At 34.1% G+C, this 12,222-nt stretch overlaps 1 protein-coding gene across 1 annotated transcript in view; it reads left to right on the plus strand.

The window, feature by feature from the left end:
* TMEM260 (transmembrane protein 260) overlaps positions 1-12,222 on the plus strand; it is a 55,404-nt gene that overhangs the window by 22,629 nt on the left and 20,553 nt on the right. The window contains exons 4-7 of the mRNA XM_069464975.1: positions 1,567-1,744; positions 3,747-3,860; positions 6,969-7,148; positions 9,033-9,073. Of these exons, the coding sequence (XP_069321076.1) occupies positions 1,567-1,744; positions 3,747-3,860; positions 6,969-7,148; positions 9,033-9,073 (513 nt within the window). The remainder of the gene's footprint in view (positions 1-1,566; positions 1,745-3,746; positions 3,861-6,968; positions 7,149-9,032; positions 9,074-12,222) is intronic.

The following is a 12,222-nucleotide window of genomic DNA, read 5'->3' on the forward strand; positions in this document are numbered from 1 at the left end:
AAAGAAGTAGGATTTTAATAAATAGGAGCAGGGAGAATATTCAACTCATGGGTACAGAATGAGGAAAGAAAGTGCTAGGAATTGGCATGTCTCATTAAGGAATTTTGAGGAGCCTGACTATTTGGTGGAGATAATAATGTTGGCAATTAGTGGGTGGGTGGGATCCAGTTTATTGGAAGTCTGTATTCTAGGCTGACTGATTTAGACTTTATCCTATAGTCAATGAAGAGTCCTTATGTTTTGGGCCTGTGTAGTCATAAAGAGTATGTTTTAGGAAATTTGATATGATGTAATATTGCAGAATAGATTGAAAAACAAGACAAGTTAGAAAACTATCAAAATAATTGGGTCTAAGGCAGTAGGAATACAAATCAAAAGGATTGAATAGATAGGTATGGAATTTGGAAGGAAGAAATGATGTTAGTGTTTTATATCAGGATTACTGGGAGAATGGGAAACTCTAAGAGAAATAGGAAATTGCTGATTTTTATAAGGGAAAGAAAACTGAAATAAATTGCAAATAGAAACTCAAAAAACAGGTTTGATGATATCGAAATTTTTATTTAACTGTTTTTCCTGTAATGGTTGATTAAAAGCCATAGAAATATTCCGTAACTTTTTATACAAAATAATATAGTTGAAAATCAATGACTTGGGGCTATAAAAGGTCATAATTATTAGACATAGTACTGCCTGCCGAATTTTCTGTTAGAAATAGGTATTTGGTAATAGCTTTAATTTTCATAGTTTTAGATTTATAGTGAAATGGAAAGTTGTTTTGGTTTGATATGCTCTAGTATATTCAACCACACTACCAGTCTCAAATCAGATCTCTGAATTGAGATTCAGATTCCTGATTGATTTAAAATATATAGTTCGTGTTGGCCATTTGGCAGTGAGAATTTTATTTCCAAGTGTAGCATTTGATTCTTTTGATGTTATTGAACTTCACATTCCCATCTCCCTCATTTAAAAAAAGCTATTATTTTTAACTTCAACTTTGTCTAAAAAAAACCATTACAAACTAAGAACATTGCTGAACAAGAACTTAAAATCACCAAGTATGTGACAAAGACATTCTTTGCCATACTTTGAGAGATAAGGGTAGAAGGTACCCAGATCCACACATTCCACCTGAAGTGAGAGTGTGTTTTCCTGAAGAAATATTTTGCCATTTAACTAATTGTTACAATTAAACATATTTAGGTCTTATTCAGACCATCCTTCTTCGTAGATATAGCAAGAGAATGACGTAGGTTTGTTATCTCTCTCGCTACTGTCTCTTCAGGTTTTCTGAACTGGCTTGAATCCTAGCAGTTACATCGGAAGACTAACCCTCCTTCCATCCATAGGTCTGTTTATTTGTTTGTTAATAGGTTAACATAGGAACTTCCTAATTAAAATCTGTTGAAAGAAATCATTACACGAAGTAATGTATTAGCCATATAATGTGTTGGGATAGTGCTGGGTGACTGTCATAATTTCTGCTGGTACAGTTTATAAAACGGAAAATAAAGTTAGTTCTTTTTGTTGGGAAAGAAGATTTCATGTTATCTGTGTTTGCAGGCTTTCTGGCTCATATGCTGGAGGAATCCTTGCTGCGGGGGTGTTTTCATTTTCTCGTCTAACATGGCAGTGGTCCATTGCAGCAGAGGTTTTTAGCTTAAACAATCTGTTTGTGGGGCTGCTTATGGCTCTTACTGTACGTTTTGAGGAGGCGGCATCTGCAAAGGAGAGATCAAAGGTAACCTATTTTGATCAAAGTGAAATCATTTATTTGTTTTAATTTTTAGACAGATGCTGTATTTCTTTTTAACTTTGGTTTAAATACTGTTTGTCTATGCTGATTACTGTCAAGGTAATCTAGGCATGTTGCGAGAGAAAATGTTCTCAGTTTTTTTATCGTGGATGGAACTGTGGTAGCCCTTATGAAACATAAAAACTTTTTTTGCCCTCAGAGTTCAGAAGTTTTTTGGCAATTAAGGGGATTGTGAAATTCCTTTGTGTCCTGTGGGAAAGACAGGCTTTTGTTGTGTGTGTTACCAAAAGGTGCCAAACTCTAGACTGACCCCCTTAAATTATGATATACTGACTCACTCCCTAGTTGCCAAAAAAAAAAAAAAAAAAATGTCAGATTTGTAATTTTTTTTAACTGAAAGAAGAGGATCAAATGTAGAAGTGAAGTAGCTCAGAAGAGATTACAGGGAATTTTAAGGCAGACGCTATTTTCAGAATAATTTGAAATGTGAAAGAACCCTATCTTCTAAGAGCTTACAGTCTATACATTGAAAGATGCTAAAACATCTTAGTATAGACAGCCTTGTGACATTAAAGAATAGAAACAAAAGAACATCTTGGTTTATCCATAATTCCCATAAATAGATCTGTGATGCTATTAGAGGTTTTTTTTTGTTTGTTTGTTTGCTTTTGCTTAAAAAATTTGTTTTTTTTTTTGTTTTTTTTTTTTTGAGACAGAGTCTCACTCTGTTGCCCAGGCTAGAGTGAGTGCCATGGCGTCAGCCTAGCTCACAGCAACCTCAAACTCCTGAGCTCAAGGGATCCTCCTGTCTCAGCCTCCCGAGTAGCTGGGACTACAGGCATGCACCACCATGCCCGGCTAATTTTTTCTATATATATTTTTAGCTGTCCATATAATTTCTTTCTATGTTTAGTAGAGATGGGGTCTCGCTCTTGCTCAGGCTGGTCTCGAACTCCTGAGCTCAAACGATCCGCCCACCTCGGCCTCCCAGAGTGCTAGGATTACAGGCGTGAGCCACCGCGCCCGGCCAAAATTTCTGTTTATGTTAAAGAAAAATGGTTCAATAAACTTGTTAAAGAACGGTAAGACAGACTTGATTCAGGTTCAGGTATAGTGGGATTTTGTACTAGGGGAAAAAGGTCAGAATCAGCTTCAAATATAATAAGGAAAAGTGGGAATTTATAGCCAAAGATCAGGGTGCGGGTCAGTGGATAGGAAATTACTGAGAGGAAACATCAGGGGTAAAGGGAAATTCTGGGTAAACCAACTTAACTGGATCCTTGCTGAAGGCGGACCAGGGTGATCAGACATCACCTAGGGAATGGTGGAGGAAGAGCAACCTGATCAGAGATCGAATGTGATCACATGTTGAGGGTGGAAGTTTCTGGCAAAACTGATTTAGTAGAACTCTCGCTAAAACTGGACAATGCAGAGATAAACATGGAAGCCCAAAAGTCAGGGCCTAGTTGAGAAGACAGTTCAGAGGATCTCGTCTAGAGTTTGATCAAAGAGAGAATCTTTGTCAATTATGAAACTAACACATGTTAAAAAAATCAAAATACCACCCTGAGATAACCAGGTTTCTAATTAGATAAAAGGTGTTATATTTCATTTATTTAATAAGAGAAAAAGTAAAACAATTACTGAACTTCAGTTATAGATTTTACTTGAATAAGAATTATGCAATACCCTATTATTGTTAGAACTTATCTAGTCATCATACAGGACTTTCTAAAAGTCAGTTTGAAGACAATTATTTAAGTTCAAACTGCAATTACTTGATGTGGAAAATATTAACAAAAATAATGGTGATAAATATTAGTGACTGTTAAAAATATAATCGCTTGCATCTGAGGGGTTGATTTTAACCTGACCTATAATACAAATGCTTGATTTTAATATAAAAAATGCCTTTTTGTCTTTGTGTTTACTTAGAGTGTTGGTGAATTTTTAACTTAGATTTTTTTTTTCTTTTATTTATTTTCAGATAGCTAAAATTGGTGCTTTCTGCTGTGGCCTTAGCTTATGTAATCAGCACACAATAGTACTCTATATTTTGTGCATAATACCTTGGATTCTCTTTCGACTTTTAAAAGAGAAGGTAGGTTTGTGAATTTTGTAAAAATTAAAATTCATAATATTTTACTTAGATCTTATATGACATTTGTATCATCAGAAAACACGAAGTTTAATTTTTCTTGGGTTTCATGTAAAGCATAAATAACCTTTGGCCCTACCAATATTGACTGAAAAAAATAGGATTTACAAAAATTATGCAGTATTGATTGCAGTGGCTTCTGGCCTGTTTCATAATTTCATGATTCTGAACAGCACCTTGATGAAAATAGGCTGAAAGAACTTAAAGCAACAACATGAAATTTCCTTAATTGTTTTAGTCTACATTCTAAGACACAGAGTGGTGTGCTAGTAACACTTCATTCATTCAACTCTTTGTCAAGTCCCTGCTCTGTGCCATAGGCTTGCTCCAGGGGCTGGAGACTTAGCTCTCAACACAGCAGCCAACATCCCTGCTATTATGAGCTACATCATAAAATGTCTGATAAATAGCACTCCTATTTTCTCAGAACCTATCTCCCTAGAATCAAAAATGATTTATTTCTTCTTTCTCTAAAAGAAAACATGATTTTTAATTAAAATGGCAGTAAAAGGCAACATAGGAAAATTACTTCATTAGGCATTGGGAGATACAGGTATCCAGAGGTTAAAATAGTCTGTATACAAAGCCAGTGCTGGAGTCAATTTACTTTATTTATTGTTTGTTTGTGAACAAACTCAGCTTTATTTGTCATTTTATTATTTGTTAATTATACCCAGCTATAATTAAATTATAATAGAAAAACATATAAAGCAAATAAAATTATTATATAGAAATAGGGTCATAATTATACCAAAGCTTTTAGATAACTGTAGTTACTATACTTGAACACATTTTGGTTCTGAGCTTCTTAACAGCAAAGCAAAAAGGGTAACATAGAAATTATAAAATTCTTATTATGTGATTAAAAAGTAAATAAAAAGGGAAACATAATAGTTGCCTAGAAAAAGAGCAACTTTTCCTTGGAACTAAATTCTGTGAAGTCAGTCATGTAAATCCTTATGTAAGGGATATAAAACAAGCAGTGTCATTAACACTGGTTTTATAGAGTATACAGAAAGTTCTTTATATGGTCTTTTATTATATAAACCCTTGATTTAAAAATGGAGATTTGAAATATATATAACTCAGTGAAACTTTTCTGTGGAATACAATGCTGAGAAGGCCCAAATATTTTTCTTGTGAATCAATGGATGCACAGATGGGGGTAGATGGACAGCATGTGCCACTCTAGAATCAGTCGTCTTAGCCAGGCTTCTCACCTGAACAGACATCAGAGATGTGCATTCTCTGGAAAGGACCTAAAAAGCATATATTTCGTGTTCGTTGAATGAAAGGAAAGCCATACACTTTCTATAAAGCATGCAGGACTCAGTTGACAATTTGGGAGCCTGGACTAAGGGGCTTGTTTGCCCCGTGCTGAGGTGAGCTACCAATGAATGATGAAATTTTGAGAACTGTGGCTCTTCAACAGACCCTTCATTTCCATTGTTTAAATAGCAGAGGCTAGAAAATAAGGTCTATCAGTGAAGTGGCAGGATGGTTGGATTTGAGGTGTTAGGTGTGATTTGAGGCAGAGTAGGAAGTCCTGAATCAGTTGGTTTCAGCCCTGCCTGTGCACTTAAATTACCTGGGAAGCATTAAAAATCTGTGTGTGTGTGTGTATGTGTATGTACACATTTGTACATACATATGTACACAGCCATATAGTAAGTATATATGTATATGTGTGTGGGATTATTTGGGGATGTGATTCCACCCCAAAATAATTCTGATGTAATTGATCTGGGGTGAGGCTCAGACATCACTGTTTTTAAAAAGCTGCCCCAGGTGATTCTAATGTGCAGCTAGGACTAAGAACCACTCCCAACTCTGAGTAATAGGTGTCTCCCTGTTTATTTCTCACACAAAAGGAAAATTCTGCAGCAATTGCATCTTACCATTCTAAATTCAACTTTATAGTATGCAGGAACTGCTAAAATAAACATTTACTTTCTTTAAAACCACTTTCAAGAATAGCAAAGGCATATTGTTAGATTAGTTATTTCTTACACTCTTTTCATGCCATCATTTTTTATGCATCTCATTACTGCTATAGAAATCTCAAATGAAATCAGCACTATAATAAAACACTTCATTTCCAATTAAGATGTTTATTTGAAAATGCTAATATAAATCAACTGCTTGTTCTACTTCTGGTGAGTGCAAACCCTGCTTCTTATATTCATCCTCACATATGGATTTCTCTTTCCTGTAAAGGAAAAACTAGCAGTCTGCAAACACGATACTTGTAAGAGACGCCTTTCCCAGTTACTAAAGCAATCGGTATTTGAATCTTGGTTCAAATACTAGAATTGGTTCAATAGACCAGAATTCATACTCTTTTAGACTTCATCTTTATAAAACTTTGTCCATATTGTCCTCTTTTAGAAGTGTACAAATGAGAAATATATTCCCCCAAATAAGGTATATGAAACAACGTTATTACATATAACAACAAATTTCCTTTAGTACTCTGTCCTGTATGTAAATTGAGGGAAAAAAGCATTTGGATGAGCTTACACGTTATGTAAAAGCTAGCTTCATTTGCTTCATTTGTGCCAAACATGTCCACGAAATGTCCAGAACTCTCGTTGAAAGACTTATATTGTCAATGTATAATCATAATAAAATAACATCCTGATGATGATGATGGAGTGAATTGGTGTTAGAATAGTATTTTGGGTATATTCAAAATCAGCCAAACAACACTTAATCACTTCCTACTGGATTATCTCAGCTGTGCAATGCTGCATGTCATGACATGGTTTTAGATGTAAGAGATGTAATAAACATGATACTCGTGAGTCTTTGCTAATATTATTTGCTTCACTCAGATTTCACCTGCCATGCAAAGGAGTTCAGGCGGATGCAATTTTCTAGTAATCCACAGTAATCAGAAGGTTTAACATAGTATTCTGTGGTGACTTAATATAAATTGAGAGATCAGCTCTGAGTAAACACATTTGATGTTTTCCTTGATGTATTCTTAAAGTTCCAGGATGAATAGACTAAAATAAACACTGTTCTACAACCCAATGTGCTCTGCTGCAGGAACTCTCGCTGGGCTTTCTGCTGAGGTTGAGTCTGTACTTCTCCGCTGGGTTGCTGCCTTATGTCTACCTTCCCATCTCATCCTACCTCAACCAAGCCCGCTGGACCTGGGGAGACCAGACAACATTGCTAGGATTTTTGACGCATTTTCTCAGGGAAGAATATGGAACATTCAGCCTGGTAAATTTATATTTAAAGCCCTTCTTAGGAAATAAGTGGCAAAACTTCAGTGCTCTGCCTGGGCCTCGATGGGAAAACAAAAACAAAAACAATTAGTACTTGTCAATGACAATGGATGGAATTTTCATTTCAGTTATTTATGTAACTGACTTTCTTTCTTGAAATGTGGCCTTTGACATAATAGAAAAAAAATTGGAATCCCTTGACTTGACAGCATACTGTTGTATATCCTGAATATACTTTTCAGGATAGCAAGCATTAAAAAGAGTTGCTACCTGCAGTTGAAGCATTTCAGTCTTGTTAGCACTGAGTATCACTGTGGGCACTTAAGTTGTGAAGAAAAATATTTGGAAAAGATTAAAGAGGAATAAAACCTCAAATTTTTAAATTTACCTTAACCAAACTACTTTATATATATATGTATATATTTGATGAACAGTGTTCATGTTAGTATTTAGTTTTGGACATCTGTAAATGCTTCATAACATTTGAGTTCACTAATGGAAACAGTGTGCTCTAAAGAAATTCAAAAGGCCTTGATTTCCCTAAGATATATATTAAATGTAGTTGCATTAAAGGTCATCTGAAAACTGAAAGGATAAACAGAAGATTTTTTATTTTATTATAGATGTTGTATCAAGTTTTTCTTTCATGGTTTGTGCTTTTTGTGTTCTACTTAAGAAGGCAGGTCTCAGAAGAGTACATGGTATATGATACCATTTATACAGAATTCTTAACTATGCAAAAACTAAACAATCTATTGTTCAAGGATATACACAAAAGTAGCAAAACAATATATTTATAAAAAGAGGAATAATTAACACCAAATTCAAGGTAGTAGTTACCACTGGGGGATAAGGAAGAAGACGCCTGTGAGGGCTTGGTAAAATGGTATTGATGAGGTTTTATTTATTTATTTTTTTTTTTTGAGACAGAGTCTCACTCTGTTGCCCAGGCTAGAGTGAGTGCCGTGGCGTCAGCCTAGCTCACAGCAACCTCAAACTCCTGAGCTCAAGCGATCCTCCTGTCTCAGCCTCCCGAGTAGCTGGGACTACAGGCATGCACCACCATGCCCGGCTAATTTTTTTTTTTTCTATATATATTTTTAGCTGTCCATATAATTTCTTTCTATTTTTAGTAGAGGTGGGGTCTCGCTCTTGCTCAGGCTGGTCTCGAACTCCTGAGCTCAAACGATCCGCCCACCTCGGCCTCCCAGAGTGCTAGGATTACAGGCGTGAGCCACCGCGCCCGGCCTAAGGTTTTATTTTTTAAATGAATGGTGGGTCTGTAGATTTTTTAAAACTCTTTTATCCTTTAAATATACACCATATATATTTTTTACATATAGGTGTTATTTCATAATAAACTAGATTAATAAAAGGATAATTATTTTGACTTAGGGAGTTTGATATTTTAAATTCATATTCTGTTTTACTTATACTGGTTATTTCATAAAAATATTGTCTGAGGGCCATTTCAGATTTGAAATTTGTATAAATCACGCAGAATTATGAAATTATAGACTATCAGGTTGTAATGAACTTTAATCAAAGTGCCCCCAAAAAAGCTTAAGAGAGCCTATAACAGAAATGTAAAAGTACTATTAATTCATTAGTGTGTTAATTATTCCTACTGGAATAGTTTAACTGATTTTTAGCCAACTATCATTTCTGAAATTCTTCCTAAAGTATGTCCAAGTTAGTTTACAGTGACTTCTTTTTAAAAATTCAATAAGGCTCTGAAGTAAAGACTTTGAATGAAGAGAGTTGTTGCATTGTATATTTAAAACCTATATTTTTAAAATCAAGATCGTTAAAATATAGTAGGCTAATAAAGCTTCAGTTTAATATTTTGCACAAATAAACTTTTCTCTTTTTTATTTAGGCCAAATCTGAAATAGGATCCAGTATGTCTAAAATGTTGCTGTGAGTATGAAATATTTAAACTATTTTTAAATGAATTCTCTATTAGTTGCTTTAAAAAAAAATAGAGATTTCTGAGTTCATCTCTTCGTGAAGTATGTCTGAGAAGTAGTTTTCACCTCTACAGTTAACAACTGTTTGTATATACAGTTGTTCCTTGGTATTTGTGAAGGATTGGTTCCAGGACCTCTCGAGGATACCAAAATCTGCAGATGCTCAAATCTCTGATATAAAATGGGGTAATATTTGCATATAACCTACACACATCCCTCCTGTATACTTTAAATTATCTCTAGATTACTTATAATACCTAATACAATGTAAATACTGTGTAAATAGTTGTTCTGCTATATTGTTTAGGTAATAGTGACAAGAAAAAAAGTCTGTATATGTTTAGTACAGATACAGTTTTTTTCCTGAGTATTTCTGATCTAAGGTTGGTTTACTCCATGGAGGCAGAACCCATGGATACAGAGAGCCAACCATACCGTCAAATATTCTAGCTTTTCCTTTAATAAGATAAAGCTTAACATGAGCAATAAATATAACAGTAAAGGCCAGGTGCGATGGCTCACGCCTGTAATCCTAACACTCTGGGAGGCTGAGGCAGGAGGCTCCCTTGAGCTTAGGAGTTCAAGACCAGCCTGAGCAAGAGACCCTGTCTGTATACAAAAAAATAAAAATAAAAAAGAAGTAAAGAAATAAGATAAAAAATTAAAAAAAGAAAAAAAAATACAACAGTGAATGAGAACATTAGGAGACTACATAGAGCATTTATAAAACTAATGTTTCAACTTTCAATTAGATACAAAATTACCTAATGTAGTGTTGCTTTATAAATAAATTTGTTCTTTGTTCTGGTTTTTATATTGTCTTTCTTTTGGAGACATTTTGTAACATTATATTTAGCACAATTTGAACAATTATTTTCTTGTTATTTGGGTTTTTAATTCTTCAGAGCTTAATGTCTCCTATGACTTCCTTTAGGCTGTCCTTGTCCAAGCTCTATTTTTGACTTACATCTTTTTAACATCCAACCTTATTAGAGCCAGCTTAAAGCAAATATATTTTGATCTATATTATCCAATAGTGTTCTTTGAAAAATGAATTAATATTTGCTTTAAAACCTTCACAGATTAAGACAACTTGAAAAATATTCATACTGACTTGAAAAATATCTGTACTAATTATAATATTCTCAATATAAAATTTTGGAAGAAAATAGGTGTCTATGACACTAAAGGGATCTCCTAAGTAATTACTAATTTGTAACTCTTGGGGCTATTTTAAAAAATTATGGGGAGAATATTTCAACTTTATATATGAGACAGTTCATGGGTTCTTATAATTTCTTTCTTGTTTATTTACTAGTTTGCTTCCTTCCATCCATCCTTCCTTCCTTTCTTTTTACACAAGTTTTTTTTCCCTATTCCAAAAAGAAGTACATAACCTTTAGAGAAAATTTAGAAAATACAGGTAAGTAAAAACAAGAAAATTAAAATTACTCATAATTCTAACATGCACAGATTATCACAATTATTAATCTGTTAACATATTTGTCTATATCTTTCCACTTTTTTTATATTTTTGTTTTAAAAAATAGGATCATAATATACATATTGTTTTATTAGCATGCTGCTTTTCACTTTACGTTATATCTTGAAAATATTTCCCTGCCATCAATTATTTTTATATAAACTTTTGATGGTTCTCACAATTGATTTTAAATAATTATTTTTATGTATGAGACTTTTGTGGCTCCTTTTTCTTTTTTGTTGGGGGGAAGGTAGCAAGAAGCTTAGTTTCCTTTTAAAGATGAAGACAGTCTTTTCAATGTCTCTGAGCTTTCATTTTATTCTGCTTTACTCAATGCAGGAAGACTCACTGCCTGCTGTTTTCTACCTACCTTCCAGAGGTTGTTATAACATTAACAAATATATTGCCTTAACAAATCCCACACAAACTCCCAAGAACTCTCAAGAGTAATCTACACATTTAACTTTTATTAGTTGCACATAAAAGTCATCTATTGTGAGACTTAAAGGCTTCCTTTACATTAAAATAATAGCAGGTCATCTACCCAGAAAAAAAAGGCTTGACAAAGGTGATGACCACTCACACCCATGCTATTTGTTCAAACCAAATCATCATGTAGAATGGAGGCATAATCCTCCGAGTGAGAATTTCTAGTCTTTAATTGTTTCAGGTGGACAGGAGTGTTGAAAAAGGCAACTCATAATTAACTTACGAGAAAATCCTTCAAAATGATGGAACCTAATCATCTACCCTTTTCCAGTCAAGCAAATTAAATTCTTTCCCTGTGCATATCTCTAAATTGCAATCCTGTACAAGGAAATTATTGAATCTAACCTTAGGCAGTGACCATCTTTTGGAGCTTACATTTAAGCAACAGATCTTGAAGAATTAATTTTGAGACTGACTTCATTTCTTTTGAAGAATGGTTTGAAATGGGCCTCATGCTGGAATCAATTTTTCAAGTGTATTTGAAAATAAGTAAGGATATCTGTTCATAGTAGATGAGTCTCCATTAGTAAAATACACATTGTATGGTTTCCATAATTAGGGCATCACATTTTCTCCAGTAAAATTGCCAGTAGGGAGAAGAAAGTTCTTTGAGATGGTGTGTAGAATTGTTTCTTTTTTAAAAATCAGAGACTGTTAGAGCAGAAGCTATTTTAGAACTCAGATAACCCTGGAAAAGGCTCATTAGTTAATGGAAGAATTTAGTTTAATTGTAGGGAAAAAAAGAATACATTTCTCTGAGATCGCTTAAATGTTTTTCAGACCAAATAATATAGAAAACAGGAAGCCTTTTAAAGAAGATAACCCAAAAAAAAGAATGGTTGGGGATTACCTCTATTGGCCTTTGTTTCCTTCATGATTGGATGTCCAGAAAACTATTGGAATTTTATTTTCATTTGCTAAATCACTGGAGGCCATGTCTACACTGCCAACAAAAGAAAGTTAAAAAACTCATTTCAAACAACTTCTTATCAAACCAATCAGGGATATTCTATACAGTATACCTATATCAAAAACACAGAAGAGGCCAGGCAAGGTGGCTCATGCCTATAATCCTAGCACTTTGGGAGGCCAAGGTGGCAGAATTGCTTGAAGCCAGGAGTTTGAGA

This window comes from Eulemur rufifrons, chromosome 2 (assembly GCF_041146395.1).
Source record: "Eulemur rufifrons isolate Redbay chromosome 2, OSU_ERuf_1, whole genome shotgun sequence".
NCBI classification, from domain to species: domain Eukaryota; kingdom Metazoa; phylum Chordata; class Mammalia; order Primates; family Lemuridae; genus Eulemur; species Eulemur rufifrons.